The sequence below is a fragment of the Choloepus didactylus genome, chromosome 18 (genome assembly GCF_015220235.1).
Source record: "Choloepus didactylus isolate mChoDid1 chromosome 18, mChoDid1.pri, whole genome shotgun sequence".
Lineage (NCBI taxonomy): Eukaryota > Metazoa > Chordata > Mammalia > Pilosa > Megalonychidae > Choloepus > Choloepus didactylus.
Window position 1 is genome coordinate 19,371,671 of NC_051324.1, and position 19,996 is coordinate 19,391,666.

Genomic DNA, 19,996 nt, shown 5'->3' on the forward strand with positions numbered 1-19,996 from the left:
AGCACAGCCGGGACATGAACATAACATTCTTGACCTGCCACTATGCCAACGGAGCAATAATGCATACAAAGTCATCATTTAAGTAAGTCTCCAGCCCCCTCAAACTGCTTCAGGATTTCTGAGAAGTAGGATTTTCCAGCAGGAAAGATCAAAGCTGGCTTCTTGAAGTAGATGACATTAGGGCTGGACTCTGAGTGTATTGGGGACTGTGGTGTCTAATGCATGCGTGACCTCACATTACTTATGAGGACCTTCTCTGGCTGAAGAGCTTCCCCAAGGCAGCCTTCATGTCCCGGTTTCTCGGACAATACATGAAAGGATTTAACATAGGGGTCACTGCCACATACATCATAGTTATTGCTGCATCCTTCAGGCTGTGACTGGTCAGAGGGCAGAAATACATGCCCATCACTGTCCCATAATACAAATAAACAACTGTGAGGTGGGAGCCACAGGTGGAGAAGGCTTTGAGCACACCCTTGGTGGATGGAACCCATAAGACAGTGGCAAAGACCCAAACATAGATGATGAAGCACATTAATGGCACAGAGAAAACCCCAACCCCTAGGTACATCATATTCAGATTAAAGTGGATGTCAGAACAGGACACCTTGAGCAAAGTGCTAATGTCACAGTAGAAGTTGGCCACTTCCTGGCTGCCACAGAAGGACAGCCAAGCTGTGAGCAAAATGTGGGGAAGGGAATTGGTGATTCCAATAATCGAAGACCGAACAACAAGCAGGAAACAAGACCTTGGGTTCATAATTGTTGTGTAATGAAGAGGGCAGCTGATGGCCACAGCCTGATCATATGCCATCACAGCTAAGATGTAGCTATCAGTGTTACCCAAAGAAATCATGAAATACATTTGTGTTATGCATCCCCCAAAGGAAATGTCTCTGCTGCCCAAGAGATGGTTTGTGAGCATCTTAGGGATGGTTACAGATGAGAAAAAGATGTCAACAAGGGAGAGGTTGGCAAGGAAAAAGTACATGGGGTTATGGAGGCGACTATCAGTACGAATGGCCAAGATGATAAGCAGGTTTCCCATCAGTGTGATGGGGTAGATGAAGAGGAAGAGGATGAAGAAGAAATCTTCCTGTGCCTGCTGGCCACTAACTCCCAGAAGTATGAAATACAGGGTAGAGGACTCGTTTTCCTTCTTCATGGTTCCTTCAGCATAAAAGGGGTGGGAAATCCAAAATTATTAAGTTACTATGTGTCATAACTTCCTTACTCACCACTTTTGACTGCAGCGATCAGTCTTCTCTCTTCCCAGGTTTATTAAATCCAGACAGAGAGAATGTATGGGGGAAAAATCCCTGTTCATCAGTGGGATTAACTGTCAGACACCCCTGGACATTCATGTGGAGAAAATGAGCAATCTGTACATAAGAGGTGCCCATTATCTGCTGCCCTAGGACCACCACTCAAAACACCTAGGTTTTAATCATTTATGAAATAATTTAATGTTCATATTCCAAGTGCTAGACACTTTGTTAGGCTTCATGGAAAAATCACAAATATGTGAATTTATTCATCAATTTATTCAACCAAAAAGACACACTTCAACTGTCAAGTACCTTCAACTTAATGCAGAAGCCATAATCACACAAGAATCTTATTATACATGATGGGGGAAGTACAGCATTGGGATTCTTTGACCACACATTTCTGTGTAAAGGATGTGTCAGTGGAGGGATCAGCCCAGACAATTAGGAATTGGTCCACTAACCAAACTCAGATTGAACCAGAGCCCAGGAAGAAACACGTAACACTTGTCTACATTGACATTGGGAGATTGTAAATTACAAAAACCATTGGGTATATTTAAGTCCCAGTGAAACCATCCCAGTGAGTGTGTTCCCCATGTGTCCCATTTTCAAAGCAGACTTTCACTGTCTCATTTGGAACACTTTATCTCTTTTCCAAACTCTTAATTACGATGCTTTTCTATTTGGTCTGCTTTTTTCCTCTTTGGTTAATTCTTTTGTGGCTCATCTAATTCCATGGTGGCTTCAACTTTGTCAGTGCCTCTCAGATATATGTCTTTAGGCTTGGTCTGTCTTCCCCACATCCATATTCAGTTATTCTGCCAACATGTCTCATGAAGCCCCTTACTTTACATAGTCAACCCAGCCTGCTTTTTCTGAAAAGGAAAACTATAGTTTTTATCACCTCCAGAAGAATTACTGTGGAATGTTGTTCATTGTACACATCAAGGAGTTTTCAAAATTAATAAATTTATTAGAAAAGTGATAGATTTACCAAAAACTCTTGCAGAAAATACAGAGTGCACCAAGAGGTTAGTATTCAATATTTCTTGAGTTGAATTCACATATATTTCATGGTTTCCCCACATGTGGAATGCTCACAGTCCCTCACCCAGTTTATCCCTCACCTCAACATCTGATCTTATTGATTCTTCATTTAAAAGAAATCTAATATAACCCAACACTACTATTTCTCTCTCAGTGACTTTAATCATTTTCTACCTGAAATACTGTAATACTCCCTTAACTTCTTGACTATAGGTTTCCTCTCTTTTGATACATCTTGTAAATTAGTCCATACTAATTGTGGCAGAGACTAGTAGCTGCTCACCCACATGCAGGTTGTTCTCTTCTTCTGGGACACTCAGCTACACTGCATTTCCCAGGCACCCTTGCAGTGAGGTGTGGTCATGTGACTGAGCTCTAATCAATTCATTGATGTGATCCAGTTCTGGGCTTTCTCCATACTCTTTTTCTCCTCTGCAAGCTGGATGAAAATGTCAAGGAATCGCATGGTGGAAGGAGCCTGTGTCCTTGGTTCTCTGTATCTTGGTGCACCACCTACCACTAAGAATACCCAAACTTGGGGCTGTCACATAGGAGAGAAGTAAGTCTTTTTAAAGTTTTCATTTTTATTTATTTTATAAATATTAATGAACACTCCCCCTTCAATATTTTTCCCACATAATAATTTAAAATGAAACCACAGAATGGATGAAATTCACAGAAAATATAGTCATCTGCAAAGAAAATTCAATGGAATCTGTAGATAAACTAACAGAGTTCAAGAAGATTTTGATATGAATCAACATTATAAAATCAATACTTTTTATAGTAAGAGCAATTAGAAAATATAATTTTAAGAAAGATCACTATTGACAATAACAGTGGAAATTTCAAGGCAGCTAAAAATAATTCTAATAAAAGAGATCCAAAACTGGTATAAAAAAATTAAAACTTTCCTGAAAGAAAAAGAAAAGAATTCCTAAATAAATGGGAGATATGTAACATTGATGGATAGAAAGTGTGGTTAAAATGTCAATTTTCCTATAATTGTTCTATGAATTTGATGCACTCCCAATCAAAATACCACAGGTGTCTCTTAGACATGAAACTTAAAAAACTGATCCTAAAATTCATGTAGGAGAATAGATAGCCCAGAATAGCTAAGACAATTTGACATAAAGAAGAAAGAGGAAATAAATGCTCTATCAAGTATTGAACTGTTTTGCTAGTGCTTTAGCTGTTATACCTCAGATAGTGGTGGAGGACAAGTGTGTAGGGACTGACAGTTCAACCCATGTAGCAGACTACAGAGTCTAGTAACAAACCAAGCATATATTAGAAGTTACTGCAGGACATGGGTTGGTTTTATGAAAGCTAGGATAGGATGAATGACTATTTAGTAAATTGTGCTGGGACTATTGGGTACCTATGTATACACAAATACAGAGAACAATTCTTAAAGGATTAACTGTGAAAAGCAGAACTTCAAAAATTTTAGAGGAAAAAATGTTTACGTTATCAAGATAGGAATTTATTGCTTAAGCCCTATATAAATGCACAAAACATAAGAGAAATTTTTGTAAAATTTGATTACCTTAAAATTAAAAACATTTATATGAAAAAGACACCTCCCCCCCCAAAAAAGAGAGGAAACACAAGGTATGGACTGTAAGACGTATTTGCTATACATACAACCAATAAAGGATTTATATTCAGAACACATAAGATTCTTACACAATAATAAGAAAGAGACCATAAGACCAAATAGGAACTAATGAGCAAAGACTTGAAGAGGCAAGTGACAGAAGAAAAAAACTGGTGTGGCCAATAAACAAAAGAATAGATATTCAAACTCTTTCAAAATGAGAGAAATGCAAATTAAAACAAATTCAATTTAACATTCTTCCTCTTGGAAGACATGTAAATGTCTGAGAATTTCCAGTGTTAGGGAGGAAGTGAAAAAATAGAAATACATGTCCCATTGTGAGACTCTAAGTTAGTATAACCACTTTGAAAACAATTAGGCAATCTCTTGTAAACCTGAAAATCCATACACCTCTGATCCAGCCATTTCACTTCTAGATTAGACCTAGAGAAAATCTAGTACATGTGATTAGAAGTATTTTACAAGTATTTTATTTGTCAGAATTCTTTATGTATCTAACAGATGAGGACTGGATAAATAAATTGTGTCATTGACCTAATGAATTCTGTACAGGGAAAATGTATGAATTCACGTGGATAAATTAAAAAAACATGATGTGATGGAAATAAAGCAAGTTGCTGGAAGATAAGTACCGTATCACACAATATATGTAAATGTTAATATTTAAAATAATATACACATATGTAGCAAAAGTATAATAATTGAATGGAAGTATACTACCAATTTCAGGATAGAAATTTTCTCCTGGTTCAGGGGAGAAAAGTAAGATTTTGGATTGGAATGAAGGAAGTTTCAACTATATCAAGTATTTATTTTAAAAAGTCTTTTGAGCAAATATGATAAAATGTCTTATGTTAAATCTAGATGAGTTCTTGTTATGTTATTCTGTTTGTTTTTCTGATGTTTTAACAGTATCATAAAAAAGAAATTTAACTGAACATAAATAGTTCACAGATTTGGGTGATAACTGAGTCCAGAGTGTGGCCATGCAGCCGGGAGACTCAATTATGTTACACCAAGGAAAGGAGATAGAGGGTGGCTTGAAAACAGGTTAGAATAAATGAGATTTTATTTACACTGGGAAGAGGGATCCAGGGGCCATTATATCAGGCTAACAGAAAAGGATGCAATGGAAGAAAGATTCAGATTAGAGGAAGCAAAATACAGGTAGTAAGTGGATAGAAGTAGGGACAGAACTTAACAATCTTTTGCTACCTTTCTTAGTTGTCCAGGTCACTCCTCCCAGCTCGTTACTTCAAGTGTCCCCTCTCTTTGATCCAATGTTGATCACCAGCCTCTCAACATCTTGTTTGCAACTCAGGTAGTCAGCCCAGTTCTGGCAGTTTTATCTCTGCCCACCTGTATCCTACTATGGTCGCCCACCTTCCAAGAAGGTGGCCAGTAAACAATTCATGATCCTCAATTCCATTTGGGCCCAGAAATTTCTTCTGCAATCCTTCCTCTCCCCATTTTCCACCACCGTGCACCAAAACCTCTGCCGCTCTCCTGAAACTCACCACAAAGCTCAATATCAAAAGCTCTCCCAGGATCCTGGGTGCTGCTTCTTTCATCTTTGAGAAAAAAATAAACCAATGAGGGAGTATTTCCTTAACATTCTACCCTGCACATAATTTTCATACACCTACTTCCATCAAAAGAAAAGTACATATCCATCCAATATGCTCTAATTCCCATTCCCTTCTGTTTCCTCAGAAATTTTGTTCTCTCAATTCTCACAGTGGCTGCATTTTCTTTCCCTCCAATATCTACCACAACTCCTTTTCCTTCCTGTTAGTTGGTCACACATTATAGTTCTTTAGTCATTAAATGAGTCTTCCTTAATCTTGTGATCTTTTCTAGCCCCCTCTCCATTTCTTATCTCTGTCCTTTCTTTCTGAGGCATGCTTCTTTATAGAGGTGTCTGCTTATTGGATCCAAAACAAAAATTATATAATGTAAATATGATTTTGTCTGTCTCTTAAAGTGTCTCCCAGTCTACCCATCATCTAATAGTTTAAGTCCAAATTCCTTACCATGAAGACAAACTCAAGGATCAAAAGTTCAGACAAAGGAGAATAATTTAGGCAAAAATGTGTTATGTTTCTTTATCAGAATCAGGGAGTTAGGGAAGGGGGTAGATGGAAATCAGCCTGGAGAAGAATTTTGGGTTGATATTTTGAAGGGTTTTGAACCAAAGCAGGACTTTATACATTTTTCATTGGTTACTAAGAACTAATATAGTGGATTTGAGTTGCACTAACCATTCCTGGTAGTAGTGATATCCAAAATTTGTTTAATATTAACTGAGATATTTGAATATATTAATTAAATTACTGACATAGAGCAACATTTTTGAGTTACAATCTGGTGCATGGACAATCACAAGCTGATTAAAAAAATATAGCTAAAGAATGTAAGAAAAGCAGCACCATCAAAGAAATGTTAATATAATCAGTATGGGAAGTAAAGAAACAGAAAAGTACTCAAAGAAGGGGGTTTCTGAGCACAGGCATGTGGGGTGGAGATCCACAGGTTCCCCATCAGGGTTTGTCATGGGCAGGGATGACTTCTGCTGAGACCCTGCAGAAAGAGATAAAAGAACCTCAGGCTGCCAGGGAGAGGAGCAGGGGGCACAGCCACATGATGTAGAAGCAGAGAGAGAGCCTTGAGTTCACGGGACAGACCCAGAATCCCAGATGATGCTTGGCCTCCGAAGTTCTCCTTCCTGGGAAGCGTGGGTGTTCTGTTATCCCACACATGAATGTGATGGTGCAGATGACAGCAGAAGAGGCCAAGTGTTTCCCTTGTACGTGGGAGCAGTAGATAAGGCCTGAGACCTGACCTCTGAGTGATTGGAGACCTCCCTGATAGTTTGAGGCAGCAGTGCATTGACAATGAAGTAACTTATTTTCTGAGGAGCCATTAACAGGCACCACTGAATGTGGAGTGGAAGGTGGCTTTGTAGCTCCTAATGGGGACACACACACACACACACACACACACACACATACAAGTGCATCCCTGAGGGCTCAAACATACATACAATATTACTTCAGGCATTAGAGCTTAGGACTGAGACAACATAACCAGAACTACCCTTCCTGAACCTGTTTTTATAAACAAGAGCCAAAGGAGAAAAATTATCAGGTCATATTTAAAGCCTTGTTTTTAGCCATATTTGGTTCATTATTATGATTGTCTGTTCTGGGACATGTAAGGAGGAGTGAAATCCAGATGCTCTGAGGGGAACATAAGAAGGAGAGGGTTCTATAGCCACCCACTTTGTGTTTGTCCCCATGACTCCCAACTTTGAGAACTTGGATTCTGGAGTTGAGTGAAAGTTCAAGGACCAGGTTTGACACTGACCCTCTTGGTGGATTCAAGAAATTCATTTTATCTTGTTTTAAAAACTGGTAAATGACATAGTAGTTCTACTTACCTCTTAGAGATTTTGTCAGAGTCAGAGAGGATGAAGTATGTCATGCAGTTGCTGATGATAATGTCATTTAGAAGGTGTCCTTCCCCTGATATTTCTGTTATGAACTTTTTCTTCCAGTGTCTTCTGTCCCTGTCAGGTGAATCTCTGTTGAGCTCTAGTGAAGTCAAAAAGGTTAGGTCTATGGCCTTCACTCCTTTACCACAAATAGGGAAGTTACAGCCAGCTGGTCTAGCACCTGCTGGCAGTAACTTTGTGGGCATGCATGCTGGATAAAGGGCCCAGAGTTGGCCTGAAGAGCAGTTCCCTGCCTGGTCTTCTCTTCCTGATGTCCAGGAGACAGGACTGGGATGGTCAGGAAGGATGAGGTCTGAGATTCCCAGCTATGCAGAGGAGTGTGTGTGTGGTCAAGGCTGCAGTGCCAGTGCAGTGCTGGACATGGAGATGGGAGTTTAGATTCCTCCTAAAGGAAGCAGTGTGGTCAGAGCATAGAGCTAATTGGAAATATCCACCAGGTTATAAAGTCTCCCAAATGCAACTCCCCCGGGTCTGCATTCAGGCCAAGTCACAGCAATTGCTGGGACTCATTTCCACTCTCCTCTAGCTGTACCTTCAGGGAATGCAGTACCTGTCAGATGTAATCATTTCCAGAGTGTTTTCCCCTAGCAAGGTTGGTGGGAGGCTTTCCAGGGAGTGTGTCTCCAGGGTCCAAGCTTGGGTGACCTCTCTAGGATCTTTGATGAGTGTGGGCGCTGCTCCTCTGCTGTTCAGCCCAAACTCCTTGGAGCTCCAAGGACTTCTTCCTCCCCATGTTGAAGACTTCCTAGTGTAAAGTGTGGAAAAGAAAGAATTTTACTTCACTTTTACTCTAGGATCTGACTTGAAGGGGTTAGAATGGAAGTTATACTTCCTTTTATCTAGCTTCCTTAGAGTGATGTCCTAAATTTTTATATTCTTAGAGGTAGAAAGTTTCTAGATGTTATCTTGTCTACTTCTTGTATGTGTCACTTTTATAACAGCTCAGAATAATGATCATTTTCCTGTAATTTGGGATATTCTGTGGTGGAGAGGTCATGACCTTTCTGTAGAGGACCATCGTAAGGACTGGGGGCTGTGGTTGGGTTTGAATCCTACTCTGAAACTTAATAATTTGGACAGTTCTTTTTACTCACTCCCCTGTACTTACTTGCCTGTAAAACTGGAATGCCAACAATAATAATATTATAATAAAGTCTTCATAAAGTTGTTATGCATATCAAATGAAATAATATCTGAAGAGTTCTTAAACATAGTACACTTTGTTTGGAACATCACTTAGTAAATGTCAATTGTTGTATCACTATCTCCTATACTAGTCATTTAATTGTTGGAATCTCAAAATATAATGGAGTATCCCCTGCAGGGTTTTGGAATTATTTGGGCCCCATGACCCCTGTTTTTCTTCCAATTTCTCCCTATGGGAATAGGAATGTTTCTCCTATAACAGTCCCTCCTTTGTATATTGGAAGCAGATAACTTGTTTTCTGAGTTTCACTGGTCCATAGACAGAGGGGGATTGTGGCCAGGACAGACCACACCCATAATCAATTTTGATGATTCTTTGTACTTAGTATTGTTACTGAAGTGACTGAGGGCTTTGGGATGTTGTGATGGAATGAGTGTATTTTGCTTGTGGAATGAGCATGTCTTTTTGGGATCCAGAGGGTGGAGTGGGGTGAGTTGATGCTATATGTACCCCACAAAAACCTATTATTAAGCCTAATCCATTTCTGTGCATGTGAACCCATTTTAAGTAGGACATTGATTATGGTGTGGACCACCTCAATCAGGTGGGGTCTTATTTCAATCCTGGAGTCCTTTATGAGAGAATGAAATCCATACAAAAAGAGAGAAATACAAAGAAGCAAGAAGCTGAAATCAACAAAACCTGGAAGGGAAGGGAGAGACAAGCAGACTCTGCCATGTGCCTTGCCATGTGACAGAGGAGCCAAGGATCACCAGCAGCTGGTCTTTGGGAAAAAAGTATTGCCTTGATAATGCCTTGATCTAGTCATTTTCCCAGCCTCAAAACCATGAGCAAAAAAAATTCTGTTGTTTTAGGTAATCCATTGTATGGTATTTGCTTAAGCAGCCTAGGAAATGAAAGCAGATTTTGGTATCAAGAGAGTGGTTCAAGTGCACGAGGATGCATGTCCTTATGATCCATCATGTACTCTGAGGCCATACTAATTATAGCAGAGACCATTAGCTGCTCACCCAAATGCTCTCTTTTCCCTGGACACTCACTCACTCTGCATTTCCCAGGCACCCCTGCAGTGTTGTGGAGTCATGTGACCAAGCTCTAGCCAATCCATTTCTGTAGTCCAGTTCTGGGCTTCCTCTATATTTTCTTTTTTTCTGGTAAGTAGATGAAAATGGCAAGGGAGCTGAATGGGATGGTGGAGTCAGGTAGTGGAATGTGCCTATGTCCCTGGTTCTTCCTATCTTGGAGTGCCACCTGCAACCAAAAATACCTACATGGGGTTGTTCAGTAGGGGACAAATAAGAATAAGCCTTTTAATTTTTTATTATTTTTCAGATTTCATTTATTTTTTTTTTTTTTTATTTTCTCTTTCTACTGCAAACAAACACCTCAGCCTTCCATACTTTTGCCATATAAGAATTGTAAAGAAAGAACAAAATGGATAAAATTCACAGAGAATATGCTTGTCTGCAAAGAACATCTTAGGGAATCTGTAGTTAAACTAAAGGAGTTCAGCAAGATTTGGGGATATAAATCAATACTAAAAATCAATACTCTTCCTATATTAAGAATAATTATTTAGAAAATATAATTTTAAGAAAGATTCTCATTCAAAATAACACTGGAAATTTTAAACAATCTAAAGATAATTTTAATTAAAGAGGTCCAAAACCAGTATCAAAAACTCTACTGCAGGATACAGAAAGAGTACCTGAATAAATGGGAGATATGCAATATTAATGGATAGGAAGTCTCAGTGGGGTAAAAATGTCAATTCTCCTCCAGTTAAACTATGAATGTGATGCAATCCCAATCAAAATAGCCCAAGTGTCTGTTAATCATGGAACTTCCCAAACATCTTAAAATTCATGTGGTAGTTTACAAAACCAGGATGAGGTAAAACAATTTGAGAACAAAAATGTAAGTTATGAATTAACTGATCAGGTATTGAAGGTTGAACTAGGGCTTTACCTGTGATATTTGAACAGTGGAGAAGGCCTAGTGTAGGGACTGACAAATGCCCCACATAGCAGCTAGCGAGCCCACCACAGACCAAACACATAGTAGAAGTTAGCATGTGACATGGGTTGGTTTTATAACAGGCAGAGAAAGGATGGACTGACTATTAGCAAATTGTGCTAAACCAATTGTGGACTCATATATAAACAAATACAGAAATTAATTCATAAAGGATTAACTGTGAAAAGCAAAACTTCAGAAATTTTAGAGAGATATATGTTTATGGTATCAGGTTAGGGATTGATATCTTAAACCAGCACAAATGCACATAAGAGAAAATACTGTAAAAATACAGTCTTTTGACTATATTGTAAATAAATGACTATAAAATTCAACAAATACATTTGTATGAATGTCATCATACAGAAGGGGAAATATAAGCTATGGACTGGAGAGAGGTATTTGCTGCACACAATCATTAAAGAATTTATATTCAGAACACATAAGAATCTTACACACTAATAAGCAAAAGTCCAAAAACTCAGGAGGAAATAACGAGCAGAGACCTGAATAGCCAAGTCACAGAAGAAGAAACTGGTATGGACAATAAAAGAATAGTTCTTCAAACTTATTAATAATGAGAGAAATGTAAATAAAAACAACATTCTATTTAATATCATTCATCTTGGAACATGGGTAAAAGTCTGATAATTTCATGTGTTATGGAGGGAATGGAAATATGGGAACTCACCCCAGTGATGAGATTTTAAGTTAGCATTACCACTATGGAAACAATTAGGCAATCTCTCATAAAGCTAAAAATTCATGCCTTCTGACCCAGCCATTTCAATGCTAGATTAGACGCTAGAGAAACTCTGGCACATGTGGGCCATAAGATATTGACAAGAATGTGTGTTGTCATCCAGAATTCTTACAAAGCATCAAAGAACTGAGGAATGTATGCTAAAATGTGTAATTTACTTATTAATGTATTCTGCACACAGTTAAAATGAATGAATTCACATATATAAATTAAAATTATATAATGTGATGGAATTAAAGCAAGTTGCTGGAAGATTCGTACCAGTATCACACAACATCTGTAAATGCTGATATTTAAAATAATACACATATGTACTAAAAGTGCAAGTCTTCATTGTGAGCATACCATCAACTCATGGCTTTCCTTCCTGCCCATGCTGAAGACTCGTTGGTGTTATGTGTTGCAAAGAAAAAGAATTTCATTTCACTTTTGCTCTAGGGTCTGACTTAACGAGGGTTAGCATAGGAGAGATTTTTAGATAATTAGAGATGGAAAGGGTCTAAATGTTGTGTGGTCCACTTCTTATATGAGTTCCTTTTATAACATCCCAGAATAATGGTCATTATCCTATAATTTAGCTTGTCCTGTGGCCAAGAGGTCCTGACCTTTCTGAGAGGACCATGGTGAAGACTGTGAGCCCTGGTTGGATTTGAATCAGGCTCTGACATTATTAATTTGGACAGTTATTTTACTTATTCATCTGTAAAACAGGAATAACAGCAGCAACAACAAAATCTTCATAAAGTTGTTATGTGAATCAAATGAAATAAGAGCTGAAAAATTCTTAAATCCTAGAGCATAGTGCTCTTCGTATTGAGTGTCACTTACTAAATGTTAATTATTTCACTACTTCCTACATCAGTCTTTTTTAAGCTGACTCTCAATTGTCTCCTATCAGACCATGCACATAGTAAATGTTGAAACATTTGTTAACTTGCAATTTCCTCTTGGCAATTGTCAGGTCATGTGGTGCTATGGGCCTGTCGTTTCCTCCCCTGTGTTCAGATCAAACACTAACTTCCCAGGACAGCCCTGTCCAGACATGGATAGGATGATAGTTCATGACAGATATTTTGCAAACCTGTGGACAGTGACTGCAGTGTTCATTAGCCTATTAAAGGAATTCCTGATCCATGTCTCCCAATGGAGGAAAGCCTCTGAAGTTGATGGAGGGAGAATTTATTTGTGTTGTCAAATTCCAATGGTTAAGTCCTCTTATTTAGGTGCATTTTAAATAAAAAATGATCTGTGAAGTGTATTTTTAATGTTAGAGAATTGTACCAACACCTTGATTAACTGGGCAAGAAACTTATAATTGAATGGAATTTAAACTAGGTAACAGAAAATTTTTTAGAAATCATAGTTTTTCAGGTTCTTAAAACATTGAAAATAAGAGGCAGCATACTCAGAAAAAAATTTAAAAGAAACTGTTTCTGAATATAGCAGACAGCCATGAATAAAGAGCAGAAAAAAAGATTTTAATTGGCATTTTAGGCAGATCTGGCACTTCAGGATATTAATTAGTCATGATGGACATCAGCAGTCCTTCTAGAGAGATGATTGAAAGGACAAAGAGCTGCAAATCATAAAGGGAAGACAAATGTTAGAGAATATGTGGAGATGGAATTTATGAGTAATCAACATTCCACAGAGAGAAACCAGAATAGAAGAAAAGCAAAAATTTGAGTTAAAAGAAAAGATCACATTATAGAGAATCAGAAACCTGAGATTGCAAACTGAAGACCTAACCATATGTGGGAGAAAATCAATGACAATATCCCTTGTTGTACCCTAGATGTTTGGCATTTTAATGATAGAAATAAAATGGTTATGAATAAAAATTTCAAAGCCAGAAAATAAGATATTCTAAAGAGGAATAGAAGTTCACACTGGCTTCATACCACTCCCTACAAAACATCAAATGTCAGAAAACACTGAAGAATTATCAGTTTTAAGAGGAAAATTTCACAACTCAAAATTCTATCCCCAGCTAGCATTATTCCTGTTGTAAATATGTTTACAAAATTGAATTAAAATTATGAAAATATTTCTTAAAAATAACATTTTATTGTAACAAATTTAAATATTGTGAATATTCTATATTTCAATCATGAATAACTTAAAAAGATAATGAATATGAAGACTGGGAAGGAGTGTGCTTTTGTTTTTATGCACTTTTATTGCATCTATGTATATTCCCAAGGTATACTTACTAGAAGCTTATAACATTGTTAAAATGGTATCAATTATTATATTTTGTGATTTCTATTTTTTAAGCCTAATATTATGTGCTGGTGAGAATGACTGATCCCAATTATCAAGGGAGATTGAGTTGCTGCTGCATGTTGGGGACCAGGGATTCTCTGGGTCTTACTCTTAGTATTTCAGTGTCCAACAGCAAACATGAGTAGAAACCACAATAAAAACAAACAAACAAACAAAAACAACAACAAAAAAGGCAGGACCACTGAAGGCTCCAACCCCCAGGAATAACCGTTTGGGTCACCTCGCTCATCCTGGTGTCACCACTTTCCCCCTTGGTTCCCAGTCTTAGTGGAACTGACTCCTCCCTGTAGTTAACAATCTCTGGGTGACATCAGCATCAGTCTGTTTTCTCTCCCTGTGTCTCAACACCTACATCAGAATCCCTGTATTAAATCTTCTTTGTTCAAAATACCTGGTCTTTAAACTGTACAGCATTTCTATTGGGGTGATGGTAGCACAACATTGTGAATGTAACAACAGTACTGAGTTATATATTTGAATGTGGTTGAAAGGGGACATTTAAAGTTATATATAGATGTTGCTAGAATACAAATTAAAAACAACAGCATAAACAATGTAGGACTTTACAACAAAAATGGGAATTCTAATATAAACTGAGAAGTATAGGTAATAGTACAATTATAAAAATGTTCTTTCATCAATTGTAACTAAAGTCCCACACTAATGAAAGGTGTTAATAATAGTGGGGATATATGAAAACTTTGTATTTTCTGCATTATTTTCTTTAAACATACATATTGTCTAATAAAAATTATATGTAAAAAAGTATATTCTAATAATTCAGTTAAACTGAAAATGAACAAACAAACAAAAAACCCCTGGTGTTATTTCTGTTTTCTGACTGGACCCTAAATGACATAAGATACATAGTCTTTTCAACACTTGATCTAAAAAGCCTTAATTTCTTCAGGATGGTGTACTAGGCAGAATCAAAGGAAGATAGCTAAGGCAAACAATGATTGACTTAAGATACAGGTGCTTCTCTCTCTACCTAAGCCAACTTGGAAGGTGAAATCACTGCCCTCCCCTCTACGTGGGATCAGACACCCAGGGGAGTGAATCTCCCTGGCAACGTGGAATATGACTCCTGGGGAGGAATGTAGACCTGGCATCATGGGATGGAGAGCATCTTCTTGACCAAAAGGGGGATGTGAAAGGAAATGGAATAAGCTTCAGTGGCAGAGAGATTCCAAAAGGAGCTGAGAGGTCACTCTGGTGGGCACTCTTATGCACAATATACACAACCCTTTTTAGGTTCTAATGAATTGGGGTAGCTGGTGGTAGATACCTGAAAGTATCAAACTACAACCCAGAACCCATGAATCTTGAAGACAATTGTATAAAAATGTGGCTTATGAGGGGGGACAGTGGGATTGGGGGGGGCATGGGCATCACACTCCCCTTTGTCTAGTTTGTGGACGGATGAGTGGAAAGGTTGGGGAAGGAAACAAACAAACAGACAAGGGCACCCAGTGTTGTTTTTTACTTTAGTTGCTCTTTTTCACTTTAATTATTATTATGGTTATTTGTGTGTGTGTGGTAATGAAGGTGTCAGGGATTGATTTTGGTGATGAATGTACAGCTATATAATGGTACTGTGAACAATCGAATGTACGATTTGTTTTGTATGACTGCCTGGTATGTGAATATATCTCAGCAAAATGAATATTAAAAAAAAAAGTCTATCTGTGACCTGGAGGAAACTAATAAGAATTCCCCAGTCATGGAAACAGTAGGAAGATGTATTTATCAGTATGTTAATGATTGTACTACAACTTTTTTCTAATGTGTTTTCCAGGTTAATTTTTTATTTCAACATTATTATAATCAATCAAAGCAACAAAAGTTTTGGGTATCAAAACATTAAATGAAAGATGAATTTCAAACAAACAAACAAAAAAAGATACAGGTGCTGTGATTTTTATTTGTAGTTGGGGCTACAAATATACACATATGCTCTTACTCTTATAGGAAGTACAGTAGGGACATCAAGTCCCCGTGTCTGACTTTAAGGAACACAGAGGAATGGTGTGAGATTGATTCAGAAGTTAAGTGTGTATTGAGTTTTTCCAAGAAGCTATATTTCTTCAGCTCTTCTTTTATACTACCCTCTTCGGCACCTATTTTTCTCTATGGGAAATACCTTATATCATTTGGCCTTCTTGACTTTACCCACAACAGCAAAATTAATCTTTGTTTACTCATTATTTAAGCATACTATTGCAGGATTCATTTATTTGTTTAGCACAAATTTATTGGGTAGCTACTATATGCCAGCCGTGTTGTAAGTGCTGAGTGAACAAGAGAGACCCTAAACTCCACATCCTCAAGAGGACAGACAGGCAATAAATAAATTCAAATAACATTTTCTTTGGCCAACCTGGACATACCAAAATAAAATATCTCCATTCATTCCATCATTGGTCATATACACACAAGATTCAGATGCATTTGTAATCAAATCCTTTTTCATTAAATTGTTCTCATCCTTAGTGCTTTAGAGTCTCAGAAAGCATTAAAAGGTAAATAAAATCATCTTTTCAACATCCTTGGACAAACAGTTGGCAGTGTATATTATCTCTAGATGATTTTTACTGGCAATTAAAAATAGTAGATAATGGAAAAACTTGTACACTGTTCTAAGATGCACTCAATTCAACTCTTTAAATCATTATTCTGTTTGGAAAGGGGAGATTTATGAACAATCAATGATACATTATAAATATTTGGAAAACATTTATAATTTTCAATGAATAGAATGAGATCATTGGGAATGGTGTTCCTTTAGGGGCTGTTTAGTGTCCTGCTAAATTAACTGTCTGTGTTTAGGGAATATTATATAAATAGCCAGAGCTGGTCACCCAGAATAAATGCCTCTTCTAACTTGGGCCATGCTGGAGAAACATGTAGACATCATTTTCAATAAAGTCCTTTACTTATTTGGTATGCAAATTTTCTGGCAACTCAACTTTATTTCATGTTTTAATTAATGCAAAATGTGCCATTTCTTTATTACTTTAAAATGCAGTCTATTGGAGTGCGTTATTCTAGCAAGATTTTAAAGAGAGTCTTATGATGTTTAGAGATAGTCTAGTTTAATCAACTCTGCAATAAGAACAGAAATATCCCCTAATGTCAGTTTCTTTAAAGAGTTCAATGGATGGGTAAATAATGTCTTGTGTAATTATGTCTAATCACTCTCAGATTACATGTCAAAGTCTGATATTTTCATTCATCCCAGTTTCCACCAATAGTGAATGGAAGCACTTTATGTGACCAGCACTGTGAGAGTAATAGAGCTGCATTAAGACAGCTCCTGTCCTCAGTCTTCAAAGCATAGAGGCAGTGATCACACCTAATAATCTAGTGGTGGTTTGAGGCTGTATGTGCTCCAGAAAAACATGTTCTTAAATTTAATCCATTGTTGTGGACATGAATCCATTGCAGGAGGGCTTTCTCACGAGGCAGTTTCAGTTAAGATGTGGCCCACTTCGTTCAGGATGTGTCTTAATCTTGTTACTGAAGTCATTGATAGATGGAACAAATTCAGACAATGAGAGAGAAGTTCACAGCTGGAGCAGCCAGAAGCTGAAATCAATGGAACCTGGAAGAGAAGAGAAAGACCAGGAGACACCACCATGTGCCTTGACATGTGACAAGCGAAGGACCAAAGTTGGTCAGCAGCCAGTCCCAGATTACCAAAGTCTTGGGGAAAAAGTATTGCCTTGATTTGAACATTTTCCTGCCCTGAAAACCATAAGCTAATAAATTCCCATTTTTTAAGCTGGTCCATTTTAAGGTATGTACTTAAGTGGCCTAGGAAACTTAAAGAAATGGTACAAATTTATATTTGAATAGTGATTTACATCGTTCAAAGCATGAGATGATGTGATCCAATAATGGTGTGATAGAGGCAGGGCAGGTATTATTGTTCATAACATGTAAATGTGGAAGAAAATACTGAGACTTATCAAACTCTCCTCTGCTAGTCAGTGGCACAGCTGGGACATGAACCTAAGGTTCTCGTGCTGCTGCTCTGCCAAAAAAGCAACATGGATAAAGAGTGGTCATTTTGTAAGACTGCAGTCTCATCAAACTGTCACAGATTTTAAAATAGAGAAATTTTCTGGCTGGAAAGATCAAAGCTGGCTTCCTGGAAAGGGCCGACATTGGGGCTGAATTCCCATGTGCATTCTAATTGGGTACTGTAGTGTCTCTTGCATGCATGACCTCACATTCCTTATAAGGAAATTCTCTTGCTGAAGAGTTTCCCCAGGGCAGCCTTCATGTCCGGTTTCTCAGACTATAGATGAAAGGATTTAACATTGGGGTTACTGCCACATACATCACAGTTATCACTGCATCCTTCAAGCTATAACTGGTCAGAGGGTGGAAATACATGCCCATCACTGTCTCATAATTCAGAGAAACAACCGTGAGGTGGGAGCCACAGGTGGAGAAGGCTTTGAGCACACCCTTGGTAGATGGAATCCATAAGACAGTGGCAAAGACCTGAACATAGGAGATGATGATGCATATTAATAGCAAGGAGAAAACCCCAGCCCCTAGGTACATCATCTTCACATTAAAGTGGATGTCAAAACAAGACAACTTGAGCAAATTGCTAACATCACAGTAAAATTTGGCCACTTCACTGTTGCCACAGAAGGGCAGACCAGCTGTGAGTAGAGTGTGGGGGAGGGAATTGGTGATTCCAATCATCCAGGACCCAATGACAAGCAGGAAACAAGACCTTGGGTTCATAATTGTTGTGTAATGAAGAGGGCAGCTGATGGCCACAGCTCAATCATATGCCATCACAGCTAAAATGTAGCTGTCAGTATTAGCCAAGGAAAGCATGAAATACATCTGTGTAATGCATCCCCTGAAGGAGATGGCCCTGCTGCCCAAGAGATGGTTTGTGAGCATCTTAGGGACAGTTACAGATGAGAAAAAGATGTCAACGAGTGAGAGGTTGGCAAAGAAAAAGTACATGGGACTGTGGAGGTGAACATCAGAGCGAATGGCCAAGATGATGAGCATGTTTCCCATCAGTGTGATGGGGTAGATGAAGAGGAAGAGGATGAAGAAGAAATCTTCCTGAGCCTGCTGGCTGCTAACTCCCAGGAGGATGAAACACAGGGTAGAGGACTGGTTTTCCTTCTTCATGGTTTCTTCAACAGGAAAGGGAGTGAAATGCAGAATTATTAGTGAATTTACTGTGTACAATGAGTCCATTATCCATCACTTTTGACTCCAATAATCAACTTTCTCTTCGACTGCATTTACTAAATCCAAACAGAGACAATACATGGGAAAAAAATCCCTGTTCATAAATGCGACTAACTCTCAGTCATCCCTGGACATTATGTGCAGAAAATAATCAATCTGTACATCAGAGTCACTCATTATATGCTATCCCAGCACCACCACACAAACACCTAGGTTTTAATCATTTTAGAAATAATTAACTTTTCATGTCCCATGTCCTAGACACTTTGTTAGGCTCCTTGAAAAATTATAAATATGTGATAAATACAGTTTATTCTCACTTTTTTCAACTATAAAGACAGCTCAACCCCCAAGTACCTTAAAACTCAGTGGAGTGGCCTGAATCACACAGTAATCATACTATACATGGCAAGGAAAGGATAGTATTGGGATTCATTGACCAAACAATCCTTTGCAAAGGATGTGTTAGGGAGGGACCAGCCCAGACAATTAGGAACTGGTCCACTGATCAAACTCAGTTTGAACCAGAGCCCAGGAGTTAACAGACGTCAACACTGCCATTGGGAGATTGTAAATCAGAAGAACCATTGGGTTTATTTAGGTCTTAGGAAAACCAGCCCAGTGAGTTTCCTCCCTGTGTCCCATTTTCAAAGTAGACATCCACCATCTCCTTTGATTAGCTTTATCTCTTTCCAGTCCCTTAGTCACAATGCTTTTCTCTTTGTTCTGCTATTTTTTGTTAATTATTTATTTTGGTGACTCATCTAACTCTATAGTGGCTTCAGCTAGTGCTGTGTCAATGTCTTTCAGTCGTATGTGTTTAGACTTGCTCTGTCTTTCCCATATTTTCATGTTCAGTCATCCTGCCAACATGTTTGCCCAACCCAGTGCTCCTGACATTCAACCTCAGCAAGTTCTGAGGAAACCTGTATCTTATTTATTTTTACCACCTCTGGAAAAATGAGTGTGGACTATTGTTCACTGTATGGACCAAGATGTTTTTAAAATTTATTTGCTTTTATTAGAGAAGTTGTAGGTTTATAGAATAATCATGCAGAAAATACAGAGGGCA

General features: G+C 38.0%; 1 protein-coding gene and 1 pseudogene across 1 annotated transcript; both read right to left on the reverse strand.

The window, feature by feature from the left end:
* Positions 1-241: 241 nt before the first annotated feature.
* On the reverse strand, positions 242-1,168 carry LOC119514317 (olfactory receptor 1A1-like). The gene has a single exon (XM_037810030.1). It carries the CDS (start codon positions 1,166-1,168, stop codon positions 242-244), a length of 927 nt encoding a protein of 308 aa, XP_037665958.1.
* Positions 1,169-17,932: 16,764 nt separating this feature from the next.
* LOC119514300 lies at positions 17,933-18,861 on the reverse strand (annotated as a pseudogene).
* Positions 18,862-19,996: the final 1,135 nt, after the last annotated feature.

Excerpts from the sequence above, each read along its gene's own strand:
- LOC119514317 (XM_037810030.1), bottom strand. The coding sequence starts at position 1,168 with ATGAAGAAGGAAAACGAGTCCTCTACCCTGTATTTCATACTTCTGGGA.